General features: G+C 56.9%; 3 protein-coding genes across 4 annotated transcripts; 1 reads left to right on the top strand and 2 right to left on the bottom strand.

The window, feature by feature from the left end:
• Positions 1-625: 625 nt before the first annotated feature.
• UBE4A (ubiquitination factor E4A) lies at positions 626-10,899 on the bottom strand. 2 transcript variants are annotated; one of them, XM_071576309.1, is made up of 20 exons: positions 10,858-10,899; positions 10,556-10,720; positions 10,091-10,267; positions 9,864-9,976; positions 9,089-9,241; positions 8,815-8,974; positions 8,050-8,252; positions 7,662-7,853; positions 6,993-7,326; positions 6,602-6,728; positions 5,453-5,760; positions 4,746-4,878; positions 3,742-3,929; positions 3,553-3,653; positions 3,319-3,432; positions 2,451-2,625; positions 2,146-2,326; positions 1,791-1,938; positions 1,407-1,564; positions 626-1,265 (listed from the first exon to the last, which is right to left on the bottom strand). In XM_071576309.1, the coding sequence occupies exons 2-20, from the start codon at positions 10,677-10,679 to the stop codon at positions 1,127-1,129; spliced, it is 3,228 nt and encodes a 1,075-aa protein (XP_071432410.1). In that variant the 5' UTR covers positions 10,680-10,720; positions 10,858-10,899; the 3' UTR covers positions 626-1,126. The 2 variants fall into 2 exon arrangements, with proteins under 2 accessions (XP_071432410.1, XP_071432409.1); XM_071576308.1 differs by having other exon boundaries at positions 10,556-10,892.
• Positions 10,900-12,246: 1,347 nt separating this feature from the next.
• LOC139682204 (G protein-activated inward rectifier potassium channel 4-like) lies at positions 12,247-15,458 on the bottom strand. The gene is made up of 4 exons (XM_071576311.1): positions 15,294-15,458; positions 14,442-14,663; positions 13,120-14,332; positions 12,247-12,590 (listed from the first exon to the last, which is right to left on the bottom strand). Exons 2-4 carry the CDS (start codon positions 14,616-14,618, stop codon positions 12,247-12,249), a joined length of 1,734 nt encoding a protein of 577 aa, XP_071432412.1. The 5' UTR covers positions 14,619-14,663; positions 15,294-15,458.
• Positions 15,459-16,460: 1,002 nt separating this feature from the next.
• On the top strand, positions 16,461-17,795 carry LOC139682168 (putative claudin-24). The gene has a single exon (XM_071576217.1). The coding sequence runs from the start codon at positions 16,799-16,801 to the stop codon at positions 17,474-17,476; it is 678 nt and encodes a 225-aa protein (XP_071432318.1). The 5' UTR covers positions 16,461-16,798; the 3' UTR covers positions 17,477-17,795.
• The last annotated feature ends 1,266 nt before the right edge of the window (positions 17,796-19,061 follow it).

Here is a 19,061-nt window from a genome sequence, read left to right as displayed (position 1 = left end):
TAGCAGCAACAGCAGCTTGGAAAGGAGAGACATCACACACCAGGGATGTGAGGTCACCTGGCACTCGCCTTGTAATCCCAAAGAACTGCCTGGAGACAAAAGGCCTTAGTTGGGATAGAATACCTGTGGAAAGGCCAAGGGGATTTAGAATCAAACCCCACAGTGCTTGTGTAAAGCCCAAGTTCGTCCAGATTAGCAACAGGCAGATTTTCCAGTGTGCCTCCTGCTGGATCTGAAAAAGCCCTTTTGCTCTTGTGGCTTCTGAGCTGACTCTTGAGCCCAGAGGAAGGAAAGGTGATGTGCAGGCAGGGCCTCAGGCCCTCCTTCCTCCTGCTTTCTCCCCTTCTCCCAGGACATTGGCCACACCAACCTGGAATTGCTTCCTGCAAATGTCTACCAGACACATTCACCGGGCAGGGCCAGGCAAGCTGACCCTGTTCTGGAGGTCAGAATCACACCCAGCTGTCACCAGGGAGTGAGAACTTGTTTACATGATGCCCGTGGCACAGCAGCTCTGCCCTACCTGTGTGGCTTCTGCCCTGGGAGTGCCACGAAGGGCAGACCCACTGGTGCCCCAGTCCCTGCACCAAGACCCCAAAGAGGGGGCCAGACGTCCATCACCAGCTGTAAGATCATCTCTATGTTTTATTTCCAACGCCTGCCATTCCCAACCATCATCTGGGAATTAAACCCTCCTACACCCCAGGCATGTACCAGTCTCATGCCCCTGCAGTCTGTCCCCACATCCTACCCTGGGGGCAGCTGGAGGCATTGCTTTCACATAGTGAAGGGATGGTTACAGTTTCAACACAGAACAGAATAGAGGGAGGCGTTTGGTGTCACTGGAAAAGAATGTGGCCAACACAAAGAACAGGTACAGAGGGCCTGGGGCCACACGAAGAGGTTGTGGTCTTGCCTCCAGGCAGAGGCTCAAAGCTGTAGTGCAGTGGAAAGTCTTAGTATTAAACAGTGAGTCTTGAAAGGAAAAGAGAGAATGAGGACTGGAAGGTCCAAGGAGAGACTTCCTCAGTGCTGGCAATGCACAAAACGTGGCTGTCGTTGGGGTGGCAGCTCCAGCCATTCCCCCTGCATGGCATTGGGAGGTCTGGGGACAAGATCCAAGTTTTCAGTTCAGTGTGTCCTCCAGCTCCTCCTTCTGCTTTTTCCTCTCTGCAAGCCACCGCTGGATCTTCTCTTTCAGCTCCGTGTTCGGTCTGATCTGGTCCATAGTGAGGGGGCTCCGATTGAAAGGATCTGTCTGATCACTGAAAGACAAAGCATTGAGGAGATTATTTTGGACACTCCTGGCACTAGAAGTAAAAAAAGAGGGAGACAGGCCAGGAGAAATCATTGGATAAGTGAAAAGATCCCCGAAAGCATCAAGGGGTGAGGGCTGTGCTGCACACCTGAGGAGGTGCCGGGCTATAGTTGAGCGGTCCACAGTGACGCGGGAGGAGGGCAGGATCACGGGGTCTGACATCAGGGTGCTCATGATTGGATCCAGGAATTCATCACAGGCATCTGCATACGTCTCTTCCTCCTGCTGCTGCCTGTCTGCAAGAGACTGGGGAGCACACACAGCCTTGAGGGACTCAGCTTCCCCATTCTTTAAAAACAGGGAGCATCCACAGGTCCGTAGGGGCAGCATGCCCTCACAGCTGCCCTACCTGAGCAAAGCTCCACTCCCAAAATCCAGCTCCACAGCGAAAATGTATAAATACACAGAGGGAAAGGATGCAGGGAACCAGCTCCATCTCTTTTTTGTACATTAAGTTCCCTCCAGTGCTCACCTTGATTCTCTCAGCCAGGTTACTGAAGGACACTATCATGTTGCCAGGCTTGTTGATTTTCTTGAGAACCCGCACGGTCTGGGCAAAGAGTGTCGGTGAGTAGGACCGGCCATCCTTGGGGACTGTGGCACAGAAGTTTTCTTCATCCCTGCACCACAGTTATAAGACAGCAAAGGTTTAAGAATCCATATTACCAGGCTGCAAAATAGTCCCCACAGCAGCCACACCCCCACAGCAAAGAACTCAAAGCTAGAGCAAAGCTAGAGTGTCACTGAGCATTTCTCCCACGATACCCCCAGGATGGCTCCTAGGTGGCTCCTGCCACCCCATGGGCTCAGTCCCCCTGATCACCTACCCCAGGTTTAGGTAGATGGTGCAGATATCAGACACGAGCTGCTGCGGCTTGAAATCGAACTCGCTGAAATCCTTCACTTTCAAAGCTCCCATTTTAGGCCCAACCAGGTGTTGCAGGAAGTAGTTGAGCATGGAGATGATACGCTCGGCAAGGAAAGGATGCACAAACAGGGACTTGATTTCTGGAAAGGAAAATAAGAGTTCCCTGAGCTTCACAGCAATCCCATCCTGCTCTGGCCACCCTGAAACCAAGTTCCTGCCCACCCACTCCAGGTCCTGGCAGGCAGGAGGGGCCACTCTCCCTACCTGAGGTCAGAAAGGCCAGAGTGCCAATGGTTTCGTTGGACATGATGTTGTGGAATCTTGCCAGCTGGCCAAACATCTGCAGGCTGGACTCCTTCTCACGGCGTGCCTCTGGGGACAGGCTGTCCCACTCGCCCCGGTCCTTCTCGATCTGCTGAACTTTGATCTTGCTGAGGTACTGCAAAACAGAACACCCAGAGAGCTCAGTTGGATGGCAAAGCCAAGGAGGTCCATGAACACTCCAAACCAGACAGGCAACATCCACATCACATCTTCTCTGCCAGCCTTAGGGCACTCAGTTCTCTGGCATGTAAAAGCTCCCCCAAAAAGACCTTTCTAGCAGCAACAGCAGCTCTGAAAGGAGTAAGAGGCATTCATCACACACCAGGGATGTGAAGTCACCTTGGATTCACCTTGTAATCCCAAAGGAGAACTGCCTGGAGACAAAAGGCCTTAGTTAGCATAGAACACCTGCAGAAAGGCCAAGGGGATTTAGAATCAAACCCCACAGTGCTTGTGTAAAGCCCAAATTCGTCCAAATTAGCAACAGGCAGATTTTCCAGTGTGCCTCCTGCTGGATCTGAAAAAGCCCTTTTGCTCTTGTTGCTTCTGAGCTGCCTCTTGAGCCCAGAGGAAGGAAAGGTGATGTGCAGGCAGGGCCTCAGGCCCTCCTTCCTCCTGCTTTCTCCCCTTCTCCCAGGACATTGGCCACACCAACCTGGAATTGCTTCCTGCAAATGTCTACCAGACACATTCACCGGGCAGGGCCAGGCAAGCTGACCCTGTTCTGGAGGTCAGAATCACACCCAGCTGTCACCAGGAAGTGAGAACTTGTTTACATGATGCCCGTGGCACAGCAGCACTGCCCTACCTGTATGGCTTCATCCAACAGGAAAATGGCATCGTTCATGAGCAGGTTAAGGAAGCGCAAGAAGAGGGGGGGGTTCATTGCCTCCAGGTTCTCTGAGGCGTAATCAGCCAAAGCCTGCAAGGAGCAAGACAACCGTGAATTCTACATGTCCCAGCCACAGGACACAGATCCATGTGCTCCATACAAAGCTGCACACACACACACACAGACACACTTGTGCAGGTCCTGCCTCACCTTTATGCTCTCCCGGTAGGAGTCGGTGCCCCACATGTACCTCAGGATGGGATACATGGGACGGCGGTAGTTAAACTTCTGCTCAAACTGGTGCGGGTCACCTGGGCACAAACCAAAGGGCATTGCAGGTGGACAGTCCCCACAGGGACAGTCACACAGGGAGCACAACTCCTCCCTGGCTGTGCTTACCTGTAAACTCGATGTCCACAAAGACCTTGATGAGCGCCTCGGCCAGGTGGGCGGCGTGCTGGTAGGAGCAGAACACCCGCTTGCGATGGAACACGCTCGACACGAGCGGGTTCTGCGCCTGATCCAAGTGAGGCATCACAGCTTCCAGCACCTCTGCCAGCTTGGCTCGCAGGTGAGGATTTTTCATCCTGCAAGAGGAAAAAGAAAGCGAATCCAGGATGGCATGAGAGCCAGAGTGTGGAACTGAGCTGTGCAGGAGTCACTCCAGGAGCTGTGCATATCCATGCTTCTGTGCCTGCTTGCTGCAAACTTATCTGTAAAGCCAGCCCCGGGTCAGCAGCTCACTCACATGCACTCAAAGCCACAGTGAAATCTCAGGCAGAGGCCAGAGGGCGTGGGAAGGGCCAAGCTGCTGCTCCCACCCCTCCCACAGAAGCTTTTCCACTCCCAGCTCATGGCTGCTCCTCAGCTGAAGGTCCTGAGCAAACCCCACTGCCTATCCCAGCTGTTTTCCAACTGCCCAGGAACCTGCTTCCTATTTATCCTGCCAGTCCAAGTGCTTTGCCTACCGTACCTGCTGTTCAGCACCAAACACTGAGGCCAGAGTGTAACTTGGCTGCACCTGTAGGGCAGATGCCAAACCACCTGCCCCAGGTGACACTATGGGGCACTGCCAGGAAAAACTACAGCCTCCATCTCCCAGGGCCAGAAGGAACATTCCCAACAGATCAATCCCAGGAGCTTCCTCTAACAAGTACAAAATGGCTGTAGCTGACAAGGCTCCTGTGTCATAAGACCAAACTCCTATTTAAGTACCAAATCCCATTTGCACCTTGCATGAAGCCTGTGGCCTCCAGGGCTTTGTTCCCTTTGTGCCTCCTGCAGAATGCAACATTTCCAAAGAGGCTCATGGCTGCACAAACCAAGCCTCACGACAGCTCTGCAATTTCCATTTGCTTTTTCTCCCTGGGTGTTCTGCACTGGGCACCCAGGGCTGTACCTACCTCTCCACGTCACCCATGAAAACAGTAACAAAATGAAGGATGTGCTCCAAGGAATCAGCCGAAGTCTCCAAGATGTCATCAGCAAAACGCCGCAGGAAGATGAAGAAGTCACCCAAATTATCAGCAAAGAACTCTGCAAACAGAAATTGTAGGTGAGCTCACCCCAGCCAGTTATGCCCTTTTCCAGACTCCCATCTACTCTTCCCTCAGCACCCCAAAGCTTAATTAATTAACTAATGTAAAGTAACTAAGGAGCGATTTCAGAACCTGTCATGAAGAACACCCAGCCTGATGACATCCCTAAATCCCTAACACCCTGGGGTGTACTTCAGCTCTTCCAGAATTTAGGTCCCTTATGGGGTCAACCTGGCAGCTGTCTGCTGAGCACACACTGTTACACAGCAACCCCCAAAGGAAAAATCCCAAAGCACACCCCAGAAAGGAGGATTTTGCACATAGAGAGAACAGTAAATCCATGTGGTATGTGATGAAACTTTGCCACTTGGCCATGAGTGGTACTTTTAAAAGGTCAGCAGCATCACTACCCTAAGTATGGCCCACAAACAGCCTCAAATTTTATAAGAGTGATCCTCTTCAAGAAATGTTGTAGCACTGTGTCCTGCCCTGGATGCTTCCCTCAGGCAGCTCTGCCAGTGCTCATGGACAGCAGCTGGGGCACAGACCCCCAGCAGGACACGGGGCTTCACCTGGCACGTAGGCCAGCGCGCTGTGCTCCACCTCTGGCAGCGGGAAGCTCAGCTCCAGCGGCTCCGTGCCGTGGTTGCCCATGGCCAGCTGCACCAGCAGCACTGCCATGGACACCTGCAGGTTCAGGCAGTTCTGCAGCATCTGTGGCTCTGTCATGGCCGTCTTGGTGGAGAGATAGATGGTCATGAGGCGCTCGAACTGCTCCCTGAGGCTGTCAGCAGCAGGGCTGGAGCTCTGCTGAGCTTCCCGCCACGCCACTTGAAGGCGGTGAAGGCTTTGGTTTATCTTTACCATCTGGTCGTGCAACCTGCCCAGGAAAAAAGGCGAGGAGCTGAGGAGACAGACAGACAGATGTACATCCTGCCTCAGCAATGCATAAACTGGTGAGAGACTGTGCCAGCGAGTTCAGATCATTTCCTGCAAGTGCTCTGGCTGGGGGTCTGGCAATTGGAAGCCTTGGGGGAAGGTCTGTCAGAGCCTGGGAGAATATGGGACCCTGAGAGGGACACGGTGCTGCAGAGTGGCCTGCGGGCCTGGCAGAGCTCTGTGCAGCACTGAGCTCCTGTGGGTCACCAGTCAGGGATCCAGCATGTTCAGTTTCCCAGCAACAAGCCACTTGCATAATAACTTTTTTGTCAATTTCTATATTTAGAGAATAAACCAGAAGGGGACTTTGCTTGGATCAGCCATGACCTCACAGTATCCAGGCAACGATTTGCAGAGGGAAGCTGAGCAAAATAGCGAGTTCTGGTGTCCAGAAAATCCTTTCCTGGAAGCAGAAAGCTACCTCCCATTCCTGCTTTGTGTACAGCCTGGTTACCAGGATCGTTTGGGTCACCCTCGGTGGGCAGGTGCTCTGTCACCAGGCTGCTCTCCAGTAGTGAAGGGAGGTGCCAGAGGCCCCTGACCTGAGGAGAGGGGGAATGGAGCAACCCACAGACACTCATCACTTGGCTGTTGATGCCTATAAATAACATGGAGCCTGCAAAACTGTGAGCATTGACTGTGAGCAAAGTTTCTTTCTGCAGTAAGTCAGGCTGAGGTTCAAACAGCAGCTCAACTGGCCACGCTGTATTCAAAGTATTTACTAAAATTTCCATGGCCACATGCAGTGGGAAAACAGCCCTGGGGGAACTGAGAGCAGGTACCTGTGAAACCCCAAGTGCAGGGTGTATTGTGTGAGCACCAGGTTTTCTGTCACCAGGTTGTAGCTGTTTGCAAACTCCGGCTCTTGCTCGCTCAGAGCAGGGATCAAACACGTTTCTTTTTCCAAACCTGTAAGGAAGAACAGCTCTGCATCAGGCCATACCCAGCAGTGCTGGTGAGGGGAGAGCTCAAGATGGCACCTGCTGAGGACACAAAAGGAGTTCTGGAGGTGCTGGCAGTGTTTTATTTGTATTCAACTCTCTCCTTGCTCCTCTTTAATCACACCTGTAACTCTCCCTTTACTGGCACCCATTAAGAGGGCACTACAGGGAGAGGTGGGGACCTGAGGAGGTTCCCTCTCCCATTCCTTGGCTCCCCAAGGTTTGGCTGTACCTTTCAAGTGTACATTCTTACTCCTCCTCTCCTCTTCATTCAGCTCCTTCAGGGCACAGTAGGTAGGGTTGAAGGTTAGCAGCCTCGGAGATTTGGGTTTGCAGAAGGGCTGGCACAGCTTCAGGAGGGCAGCCCCCAGGTTGAGGAAGAAGGCATCTGAGGCATACATCTGGAAGAAGATCTCTGGCATCTGGTTAGCCCAGATTTTGGTGCGGCCCGCGTTGGCATGGAGGCAGTTTCCCAGCCAGGAGAGAATCCTGTGCTTTGTCTCCGGAGACAACTGCAACAGGTTCTTCAGCATTTGGTAGATCTTCTCATGGAACTGGGCCATGAACTGTTGCAGGGAACAGAACACAGTTGAGGGAGTCTGGCACCTTGAGTTATGGCACTGGGGTCTGTTCCACAAATGCCACCCAACCCTTTTCCCAAAGCTCAGGCAAGGACTTTGATAAAACACAAAGACTTGGGTTACACCAACAGAGACAGCTGGCAAAGCTGTTCCCAGGTTCCAGCTGGGGAATCCAAAGAAGTTTTGGGACTTGCCTAGTCAGAAGCCAGGCTATTCCAGAGCCAGCAGTGCAACTCAAGCCCTGATACCACACCTTGAACTGTCAGGCAACGAGAGGCCACTAAACACTGTGGGAAGCAGTACTGCCCCACTTCCCTCACCTGATGGATGTTGGATTCCTGCACTTTGATCTCCTGCGGGCTGGATCGGGATGGATTCAGAAAGTAGCCATGGTTCTCCACCACACCAGGGGTCTTCAACAAGCAGGAGATGTTTAAAACAGCACCGAGCAAAGTCTTCTGGTACATCTGCCCGTTGCTGGGATCCTTGGGCTGGATGTAGCCTGCAAAAACCTGGGGAACACATCAGGACATGCTAACAGTGGTACAAAATCCCAGTTAAACCCTATAAACTGATGGGTTTGGGACAGGCCATGAAAAAGGAGCAGAGGGGTGTGAGTATGCACACCAGATGTTGTTACACCACACTGCTGGTTTGTCCTAGAAATGAACCCCTGAGAGGGGCTCCTGCCCAGGCCGAGGCACCCACCTTGGCTATGTCCTTCTGCTTTGTGAAGTAGAGGAGCACATCGAGGTATGTGTACAGCAGGATCTGGCAGAGGTCCAGGTCCTTGATTCTCCCCAGCAGGATGTCAAACACAGGGACCATGACCTCCCGGAACGTCCGCACCTCCTCATCCATCGTTAAGGCTTCTATGACCTCCTCAAGGAACTCAGTCATGTCTTCAAACTCTGGCAGGAGACACAAGGCTGTTACTCACAACGTTACAACACCCACACTGCCTCAAACACAGCAACAAGGGGAGCCAAAACTTCCCCCAACTCCACGATGCTCCAGGGCAGCCTCTCAGTGCTAAGCCAGAGGCACAGCCCGGCCACACTTAGAATCATAGAATGAATTGGGTTGGAAAAGAGCTCCGAGATCATCAAGTCCAACCCTTGGTCCAACTCCAGTCCCTTTACCAGATCATGGCACTCAGTGCCACGGCCAAGCTCAGCTGAAAAACCTCCAGGGATGGGGAATCCACCCCCTCTCTGGGCAGCCCATTCCAATGCCTGAGCACTCTCTCTGCAAAGAATTTTTTTCTGCTCTCCAACTTCAATTTCCCCTGGCAGAGCTTGAGCCCATTGTGCCCCCTTGTCCTATTGCTGAGTGCCTGGGAGAAGAGACCAACCCCCACCTGGCCAGAACTTCCCTTCAGGCAGTTCCAGACAGTGCTGAGGTCACCTCTGAGCCTTCTCTTCTCCAGGCTGAACACCCCTAGCTCCCTCAGCCTCTCCCCATAGGACTTACGTGCCCCCCTCAGTGTCTCCAGCATCAGGTCCACCAGCTGCTCATACACGTTCTGGTTGACGTAGATCTCCGGGGTGAGCAGCACGGTGCGGGTGTTGGACACGGTCAGGTTGCGGCAGCGCACGGCGAAGGGCAGCAGGTTCTCTGGGACCTTGGTGATCTGTGCGGGGAGGACAAGGCAGTGCTGGGGGCCGGGTCACTCCATGGCACAGGGCTGGGTGACAGAGCCACCCCCCTGCTCTGCAGGGCCCTGCCTGCCCCTGCCCCTGCCCACCTCCTCCCGGGCCCGGCGGAAGCAGGCGTAGAGGTAGCGCAGGATGTGCCGCTCCCCGGCGTCGCGGTCGGCCGACAGGTTCTGGGTGCTGGCACAGGTCATGTGGATCAGGTGGCTCCCGGGCTCCGGCAGCAGCAGTCGGGTGAACAGGGCCTGGGCAGCAGCACAGATGGGGCACAGTGACACAGCCCCAGCACAGGGCCAGTCCCTGCGAGGGGGAGGCCCCACAGCACACCAGCTGATGGATTCCTGCTGGGAAGGGCTCTCTCTGTCCCTCCTTAAGGGGAACCCTGTCTCTAATGGAGCAGCAGCAGCCTCAACAGGAACCATTTCCACTGAAAACCTCCCAAGAAATGGTTTGCTGAGCATGTGTGTGGACACTGATCACCCAGCTTTGATTGGTTTTTGCTCCCCTTCCCACCCACAGTGGGTCTACAAACCCCTGCAGCCCCCAGCTGGAAGGGTGAGATTCCCCAAATCCCAGATTATTCTGAGTTGGAAGGGACCCACAAGGATCATCAAATCCAACTCTTAAGTCAATGGTCCATACAGGGGATTGAACCCAAGACCTGGACATTATTACAACCAAGCTGTAACCAAAAATCCTACACCCTTCTCAGCCTTGTACCCCAAAAACCCCACAGACATTCCCAGCAGAACTCCCAGTGGAGCTCCATGCCAGGCTTTGGAAAGGCATGTGGGAGGTGTCACATGTACACTGAGGAAATACACTCAGCTCCTGCAGCCAAAGCCTGCACAAGGTCCAGGGCCCCACCTGCTCCACATTATCCATGTCCAGCCAGTCCTGGTCATCCAGGTCTGCAGCCATTTCTTCCAGGTAGACACAGCGTGCTGGGATCCCATTCCCGCTCTTCATGCTGGGATCGCCTGGGAAGGGCAAAGGGAGCTGCTCCACCCACAGGGAGGGGACCCTGCAGGCAGGCCCTGGCACAACCCCATCCATGCCCCCTCCCTGCCTCGGGGAGGGGCTCCCAGGCTTACTGTTGTCCAGGGTGATGAGGAAGATCCTCTGGATCATGTGGTTGATGTTGAGCTGCTCGCAGAGCTCCCGCTGCGAGCGGAAGGAGCGGCTGATCTCGGCCACTGAGTAGTCACAGTCGTCCAGGCTCTCGGACACGCTGTTGTCGGAGTCATCCTGGCTGATGGATGTCTCTTCACCTGCACCACAGAGCCCTCAGCGCCCGGGGGACACAGCTCCTGTCCCGGGGGAACAGCCCCTGCCCCGGGGGTAAAACCCCTATCCTGGGGGGGGACACACAGCTCCTGCCCCGGGGGTAAAACCCCTATCCTGGGGGGGACACACAGCTCCTGCCCCGGGGGTAAATTCTCTAACCCCGGGGGGACACACAGCTCCTGCCCCGGGGGGACACACAGCTCCTGCCCCGGGGGTAAATTCCCTAACCCCGGGGGGACACAGCCCCTGTCCGGGACAACCTCGCCCCCCACCTGTGAGTTGCCGCAGCTGTTGCTGCTTCTGGACGGCGGCGAAATGTTTGGCGGCCGCGACGGAGCCGAAAAGGGCGGCGAAGGGGTTGCTGGAGATGCTGTTGTTGTTCTCCTGGTCGGTCATCTCCCCTCAGAGCTGCGCCATGCGGGGGAGCCAGGGCAGGGCTGCGGGGAGAGCCGCCGTCAGCGCTCGGGCCGCTACCCCGGGCCCGTCCCGCTCGGTGTCGGGGCTCCGGCCCCGGCCTGACCCCGCTGGTCAGTCCCGGTTGGCCCCGGTCAGTCCCGGTCAGTCTCGGTCCCACCTCGGCCGCCGCCAGACAGCGCTGCGCGTCACCGCGTCGCACAGCAAATGACGTTGAGCGGCGCGCCGGAAGTGCGCGCTGGGAGTGGGGTGTTGATGGGGCACGGGCGAGCCAGGTCGGCAGCGCCCCCTGGCGGCGCGGAGGAGACACATGGCGGGAATGGGAGTGGGAATGGGAATGGGAATGGGAATGGGAATGGGAATGGGAATGGGAATGGGAATGGGAATGGGAATGGGAATGGGAATGAGAATGGGAGGGGGAATGGGAGGGGGAATGGGGATGGGAGGGGGTATGGGAATGGGAGGGGGAACGGAATGGGAATGGGAATGGGAATGGGAATGGGAATGGGAGTGGGAATGGGAATGGGAGTGGGGACAGGAATTTGAAATGGAGACAGGAATGGGAGTGGGAGTGGGAAGGGGAAGGGGAATGGCACAGGGAATGGAAATGGGAATAGGAACAGGAGTGGAAGTGGGAATGGGAAGGGGAATGACACAGGGAATGGAAATGGGAATGGCACAGGGGCAGGGAATGGGAGTGGGAGTGGGAACAAGAATGGGACAGGGGAATGGGACTGAGCATGGGGAATGGACAGGGGCAGGGAATGGAACTGGGACTGGGATGGGGACAGGGAATGGGAATGGGACAGGGACAGGGCAATGGACACGGACACGAGTCTGTTCCTGCTCAGCAGGACCCAATCATGTCCTATGCTCTGAAACCGAGTTTGTGTTTGTTATTCATCCAACGACCTGCTTTTGAATCCCAGTCACATGTAAATCACGTGCTTAATATGCAAACCCTCATTTTCTGTGCAATCAATGCACAATTGACCCTCGCTGACCTTGCACCTACAGACACCTGTTTGCAGCTCCATAAATGCAGCAGGACCTGCACCTCTTTTATTTTTTTAAATTTTTCTTGGTTTTTGGTGGGGATGTGTGTTTGTGGGGGATTGGGGTTGGAAGGGATGCTGTATTTATGATGTATATTGATCATAGAATCACAGAATCAGAATGGATTGGGTTGGAAAAGACCTCCGAGATCATCAAGTCCAACCCTTGGTCCAACTCCAGTCCCTTTACCAGATCATGGCACTCAGTGCCACGGCCAATCTCAGTTGAAAAACCTCCAGGGATGGGGAATCCACCCCTTCTCTGATGTATAGGTTGATGTTCCATCTCCTCCCCATCCACCAGTCCCCCCAGAACAAACCAAACACTGCTGATGGTTTTGGGTGGTTTTGTCACGAACAGCCTTTACTCGCCCCCTCCAGTCCTGTGTTCCTCTGCACAAGAACAGCTGAACAAAACCCACCCCAGGGGTGAGGGCACGAGGGAGGAGGGTGGGCTATGGCACTGTCGGCGTGGGGCACCCCCGGCCGGGGGCTCAGGCAGGGAATCCCTGCTCCCGAGGCTCGTCCCGGATGCCCTCGGCCACACTGCCGGGGCCGCTCATCCCCAGCAGCGCGTCCTCGCCGGGCCCCGGCAGCACACAGGGGTGCAGGAGGTGGTCCCAGTAGAGGCTGAGCGTGGAGTGGTCCTGCTGCTCCAGCTCCTTCAGCTCGTGCAGCTCCTTGGCGCTGGCCGCCGGCGTCTGCACCTCGAAGGTCATCTCGAAGCGGCTGTAGTCCACGTGGAAGGCGCCTTTCTCCAGGGACATGCAGGGCTCGAAGCGGTATCCCCACAGGATCTCATCCTCCGTGTAGGAGGTGCGGGCTTGGCACGTCATTCCTGTGGTGAGACAATGGCTGAGTCGTGCCAGGGCACCGCCACAAGCCCCCCACTGCCCAGTGAGGGGCTTCCAGCCCTGAGCCACCCACTGCCCAGAGGAGCCAGTCTGTCCCACTCCCACTGTCATTCCCATTCCGAATCCCATTCCCACTCCCATTCCCCTTCCCATTCCCACTCCCACCCCCACTCCCATTCCCATTCCCACTCCCACTCCCATTCCCACTCCCACTTCCATTTCCACTCCCACTCCCATTCCCATTCCCATTCCCACTCCCATTCCCATTCCCATTCCCATTCCCATTCCCATTCCTATTCCCATTCCCCCTTCCACTTCCACTTCCCCTTCCCATTCCCACTCCCACTCCCACTCTCAGTCCCACTCTCACTCTCACTTCCACTCCCACTCCCATTTCCACTCCCACTTTCCTCTTGGGCAGGAGGCCAATCCTGAGCCCAGTTTTGCCCAGCATCTCCAGGACCTCAGAGGACCCTCCTGTCCCCACCATGACCCCTGTCCCAGACCACTTGCCTGTGGCCTCCACGATGCCCTCGAGGATGATGATGATTTCAAACTGATCCCGGCGCAGCGACTCTGCTGACATGTCCCAGAAGGGGCTGTGGCAGTTGATGACATGGCAGATGATCTGGGGCTCGACCAGGAACAGACGGTCCTCCCCTGTGTCGTAGCCCAGGTTCAGCTCTGACTGCTCCAGGGGGATGAACTCCCCCTCAGCCGTCTGCCGGGACTTGATCAACTTTGCCCGGATCTTGGCGTCCACCATGTGGCTTTCCCGCAGGTCCCCCACGCGGAACATCAGGCAGAGCTTCTCGTCCCGGCGGGAGATGACGCAGTTCTTGCTGAAGATGAGGGTTTGGGCGCGCTTCTTGGGCCGGGAGATCTTGACAAACATGCAGCCCACCATCATGGCATCGATCATGGAGCCCACGATGGACTGTGCCATCAGCAGGATGACGCCCTCGGCGCAGTTGGCCGTCACCATCCGGGTACCATAGCCGATGGTCCTCTGGCTTTCCACTGAGAGGAGCAAGGCAGAGATGAAGCCGTCCACGTTCTCGATGCACGCCCGCCACTCAGGATCGCCCTGGTGCCCGACGTCGCCCCGCACCCAGGCGTCGAAGAAGTAGATGACACCAAACACCACCCAGGTGACAATGTAGCACATCATGAAGACGAAGAGGAACCAGCGGTACTTGAGGTCCACAATGGTGGTGAAGATGTCTGAGAGGAACCTCTTCTTGTCCTGGATGTTGCCCAGGTTCACCTGGCACTTGCCCACCTTTGTCACGTAGCGCTGCCGCTGCCTCTTGCCGCCCTGGAGCATGGGGTTGTCCTCCTCCAGCAGCTTGCAGCGCCGGCTCTGCAGCCCCTCCGGGATGGGGACGGTGGAGCTGCGGGCGGAGGTCCTGCCGCGAGCCGAGTTGGGGATGTTGGCCACGCTCAGTGCGTGCAGTGGGTACAAGCGGGCACCTGCATCCTGTGGGGCAGGCTGTGGGCACCAGGACGGCCGGCCACGGGGGTGCTGGGCAGTCAGGCTCCCACGGCTCGGCGGCAGGGATGCCTCACTGGGGACGAAGCCGCCACGGCGGGGTGCAGATGGGTAGTTTGGCATCGGGGTGCTTCTCTTGGCAGTGGCAGCGGCGGTGGCAGTGGTGACGGTGGTGGTGGTGGTTTGCTGCTGGCTGTCCTCCACCAGAGCCCTGGGGGCAGCTGGGAGGTCTGGCTGTGGTGGGGGGAAAGGAGGCTGTTGGTGAGAAATCCCCTCTGACAACTGTGAGCACCCGGTGGCATCCTGTGCCGAGGATGCCCCAGAGCCCCGGCGCGAGCCATACCTTCTGGGGGAAGGTGCCGTACCGGCTGGTGTCGGTGGGTGGCCGGGGCAGGTAAGCCAGCATGTGCTTGGCCGTGGGGGTCTGCGCCGGGGGGATGGAGTTGCTGCGGCCACGGGGCTCCTCGGGTGCCAGCCAGCCACCGGTGCTGCTGCTGTTGCGGGCGTAGGGGAGCACCATGGCGGTGCCAGGGCAGGGCCTCAGCCCCGGGCTGGGCGTGGGGTCCTGCCACGGGGGACACAAAGTGGGGGGTTATTTTGGACATGGAGGGCAGCCTCCCTCTCCACATCCCTGGGGGCTGGGGGGACGTTCTTGCCCAGCAGTTCATGTGCCAGCCCTGGAGCTGTGCTGGGGAGGCTGTTGGCTGGCTCCAGATGGCTAAGCCCATTAGGGGCCATAATTGCATTGCAAGCCCGGGGAAGGAGCCATGCTCCTCCGGTGGGATGCAGCCCCGGCAGCCGGCAAGCTCCGGGTGAGCTCTGCTCCAGTCCTTCCAGGCCATAGCCATAACTCTAAGGAGCTGTGAGCAGAAATAGGTGGCCCCTGGGTGTGGAGGACAGACAGTCTGTGATGGACATGCAGATCCCATAGCTGGGCTCCCTGGGACGGGCTGAGTCCAGCCGGTCCCTGTGGGGAGATGTGACAAAAGGTCATATTCCTGGAAAATCAGCACAGAGCGCAGTGACCCACGGGGACAGAGGTGGGGATGGGGTGGGAGTGAGGGTCCTCTGCCCCCTCTGATCATCCCCGGCTTCTGCAGAGCGAGCAGCAGGACTAATGGTGAGATGACAGAGGAACTCAGCCTTTGGATCAACCTCCCAGCTCCCCAGGCCCCTGGGCACGGGGAGCACCCACCTCATGTCCAGGCAGAGTGGCTGCCAGCCTCGGGGATGTCGTTGCCGCCTTGTGGCTCCTGCTGCACCCCGGCCACCGCCGGGCATCTTCACACCGGTCGTGGATGGGAATCCTCTGCCAGGCTGTGCCACCGTGGCCGGTGGGAGGGAAGGATGGAAGGACAGGGAGCTCGGCGGCGGCCACCAATCCTGCTCCAGCGGCAGAAGGTCACTCGTTAATCTGTCTCAATGACAGGCACAATTACCTTGAGACGATTTAATCGGAAGAAGCAGGCGCCCCAGTGCTTGGGGGAAGGAGCAGGAGGGGTTTCCCAGCGGATTTCCCTACTCTTGCCCTTAGGATGATGCTTGCTGTCTGCTTTTAGGGACGGGATGTCAGCGAGGGCTGGAAAACATCCCCTCTCTCCTGTCTGGTCTGTGCTTCCACATTGAATGTGGTCTGTGCTCCCTCAGCCCCTCCTTTTGGAAGCCCCCTGCCAAGATCCCCCCTGGCACTCAGCGGGGCTGGACCCCCGGGGCCAGCAGGACTCAGTAATTTCCAGTCGGGCTCCCGATACCAGATAAGAAAGACAGATGAAGGAGAGATTAGTCGCTAATCTCCCAGGGAAGATGAATCTGCAAGCTGGACCCCTGCACGTGGGGCCGATGAGAGCTGAGCGCCAGCACAAAGTTGGGATTTTCCTGATGCTGTGGCCCATGGTTTTCATGGAATTCCAGAATGGTTTGGACTGAAAGGATCTTAAAGATCATCCAGCTCCAACTCCCTGCCACGGGCAGGGACACCCTCCTCTGAACCAGGTTGCTATAGATGGGTTTCCCCCACCTTTCTGTTTGCAGCAGGGTGTCTCCTCTTGAACAGCAGTTTTCTCACACACAGGCACAACAAGCTTGTTCGCTGGTGAGCCGCTGGGCACAGGGCAGCGTGATCGGTGTCCACCTGCAACCTGTTCTCTCCCTCCGACATCCCCATCCTCGACGCAGCTCTCAAAGGCTCCTTTGCATATTTATTTAATGACAGAGTAAGGGTCGGGACCTCCAAACGAGGCACCGGCTACTGAGAAGAGCACAATGCCGACTGCTCTGCACTGCCTGCATCCCACCTCGGGTCCCCTCCCTGTCCCACCGAGGCCAGAGCTGCTGCTGAGAGGCGCTTTCCCTGCCAAGGCTCTCTCTTCGGGGTGGCAGAGACTCGGAGGATTTGCATGCCTTGGCTTAACCCTCCTGGGCACGGCGAGGCAGCGGCAGGACCCTGCCGAGTCACGGCGGGGATGCACCCGGCTTTTCCTGCTGAGCCGGGCGCGCTTTTCTTTTAGCGTGGAAAAACCAACAACGGCTGAAAAACGACCGTGGCCACACCCCGGCGTTGGAGGAACAGGCTTGAATTCGCCCCCCCGGGCGGCAGTCGCGGCCGGCGACCGGGCGGACGCTGCTCCACCAACGCTAATGCCCGTGACCGCCGCTCAGGGCGGCTAATCCGGGCCCAGAGGTTAGAGGGGCGGCGATAGCATGGCCGGGGGCTGGTGGGCGAAGGCGCAGGCGGGGGGGATGCTGTTGGCCCTCCTCGGGTGGGTCAGCTCCTGTGTCACCACCTTCGTGCCACTCTGGAAGAACCTCAACCTGGACCTGAACGAGCTGGAGGTCTGGAACATGGGGCTTTGGCAGGTCTGCATCACCCAGGAAGAGGGGGTGGTCGAGTGCCAAGCCCACGGCTCCTTTCTGGCGCTGCCCCCTGAGCTGCGCATCTCTCGCCTGCTGATGTGCATCTCCAACGGGCTGGGGCTGCTGGGCTGCCTCCTCGCCGCCCTGGGGCTGGAGGGCTGGAGAGCCTGCGAGGACAAACCTGGGCAAAAGCAGCGTCTCCTGCTCGCCGGGGGAGCGGCGCTTGGCACTGCAGGGATTACCACCCTCGTGCCAGTCTCCTGGGTCGCCTACAACACCGTCCTCGACTTCTGGGATGAGACCGTCCCCGACATCGTGCCCCGGTGGGAGTTCGGGGAGGCCACCTTCCTGGGATGGTTTGCTGGAGCCTTCCTCGCCACTGCTGGGCTGCTCCTCGCCTGCAGCGCCCGCTCCACGAGCACCACAACACCACCGGCCCCTCCCTGCCACCAGCCCCCCACCACGCGGGGTCCAGCTGGGGGCCATCACCACCCACACCCCAAAAACGCAGACCTGGTCATCTAGGGCCCCACCGTGCCCCGTGTGCCTCGTGGCTCTTGCCCTGGCAGGGAGGGCTCCTGCACGTTTCACAGGATGATTTGCTAACTGCTACGGCAGCTCTGCCGGTTTCTCTTCTTTCTCTGTGTCTGCTTCACTTTTTCTCTGTAAAGGAGCAGCAGATTTCCCTACGGCACTCGCCAAGCGAGTGTGGGAAGGCGATGTGCAGCAGGCAGTGCTTTGTACTGCTGGTGACACTGATGGGTGACACCACATTGGCAGCTCAGCAAGCAGCTCCTTCCCTGTGTGTCTGTGTCACTCTGATGTATTTGCAATAAATTATCACAGCCGCTGGCAGCGTGTCTGTGCTCTGAACATGCAGCTGCATCTTGCACGAGGGGGATGCAGGGTGGGAGTTGTGAGGGGCTGTGCTGCTCCTGCAGCAGTTTTGGTCTGTCCAGGAAGGATTGGGGAAAAAGAGAGAAAAAGGTGGAAAACAAGGGGGAGGGGGGAAAGTGAGACAAGGCAGCACCAAGTTCTGTCCCTGCTGCAGAGGCAGGATGGCAGCAGCTGCATGCCCTGCAGTAGCCTCATCTTCTCATGGCTAAGATCATAAAGCCGTTAATTGCTACAGACCTTCGTGTCAAAAGTTCCTCGACTGCATCATTTACCTGCAACGCAAAAGGCAAGAGTGGGGTTTTGTGGTTCTCCTTAACTGTTCCTTCCACATTTTCCTGATTCAGCTGTAAAAATAAAGGCTGCTTGCACACCTCTGCGAACAAGAGCATGGACCATCAGGCTGGATTAGCACCCAGAGTCCTGACAGGGGCCAGCCCACTGCTACAGCACTCGTTGAAAACCGAGTTCACCGCTGGTTTAATCCCTGCAGGCTCAAAGCCGCGGGCGCGTGACCCACCTCAAGGAAGGCCCAGCCGACAGAGGCATTCCTGGGGGAAGCAAAGTCCGCTCCCCTCTAAGTCCGTTTTGAAACCTGCACTTTGCTCAGCTGAGGAGGAGAGGAAGGAGCAGGGAGAGGGAATAGGGATGATCCCCAGGAGTTCTGATGCTTCAGGGATGGGGGCAGAGTGAAGGAGAGGTGGCTGTTCTGTCTTTCCAAGTAAGGATCAAGGGAGGCAGAACGGAGGGGGTGGCGTTCCTTGCCATTGCCTTCCAAGGAGCTGTGCCCTCTGCCAGCTGCCATGAGAGGCTGTAAGTCCCTTGGGAAATGGAAGGACAGGACAGAGAGCAAAGGCTTCCAGCCTGGGCACACTCCTGTGCAGCCCAATCCAAATATCAGGACTTGACCTGGCACCACCCTGTACTCCTGACACTCCCTGTTAGGTTTTTTAAAGCATTGTTTGGGGCATTTCAACTCCTGGCAGTAACTCAAAGAATGGGGCAAAGCCACTGCCTCATGACAGTTGGAACAAAAGGTCTCTCCTGTTTCAGGAATCTCTCCTCAAACCACATCCTACTGCCTGTCTACAAGTCCACAAAAGCTGCCTGGCAATGCCAAGTGCTGGCCGGGAAGAGGGAACACAGCTCCAAGCAGGTCATGGCTTGAGAGGTCTGTTCAAGATCTCCACATTTTCATCCATTATGGGCTGAGCAC

The sequence above is a fragment of the Pithys albifrons genome, chromosome 23 (genome assembly GCF_047495875.1).
Source record: "Pithys albifrons albifrons isolate INPA30051 chromosome 23, PitAlb_v1, whole genome shotgun sequence".
NCBI classification, from domain to species: Eukaryota; Metazoa; Chordata; class Aves; order Passeriformes; family Thamnophilidae; genus Pithys; species Pithys albifrons.
Note: the sequence above shows the minus strand (reverse complement) of the source record. Positions and strands in the feature narration are given on the sequence as shown.

What these genes read in the sequence shown, in the direction of transcription:
- UBE4A (XM_071576309.1), bottom strand. Translation starts at nt 10,679, where the DNA reads ATGACCGACCAGGAGAACAACAACAGCATCTCCAGCAACCCCTTCGCC. An exon ending in ACATGGATAATGTGGAGCAG is followed by an intron (nt 9,242 to 9,863) that starts GTGGGGCCCTGG and finishes GCTGCTGCCCAG; the next exon opens with GCCCTGTTCACCCGACTGCT. An exon ending in TCTGGCCTTTCTGACCTCAG is followed by an intron (nt 2,327 to 2,450) that starts GTAGGGAGAGTG and finishes TTTCCTTTCCAG; the next exon opens with AAATCAAGTCCCTGTTTGTG.
- LOC139682204 (XM_071576311.1), bottom strand. Translation starts at nt 14,618, where the DNA reads ATGGTGCTCCCCTACGCCCGCAACAGCAGCAGCACCGGTGGCTGGCTG. An exon ending in ACGGCACCTTCCCCCAGAAG is followed by an intron (nt 14,333 to 14,441) that starts GTATGGCTCGCG and finishes CCCCCACCACAG; the next exon opens with CCAGACCTCCCAGCTGCCCC. An exon ending in GGGCATCGTGGAGGCCACAG is followed by an intron (nt 12,591 to 13,119) that starts GCAAGTGGTCTG and finishes GTCTCACCACAG; the next exon opens with GAATGACGTGCCAAGCCCGC.
- LOC139682168 (XM_071576217.1), top strand. Translation starts at nt 16,799, where the DNA reads ATGGCCGGGGGCTGGTGGGCGAAGGCGCAGGCGGGGGGGATGCTGTTG.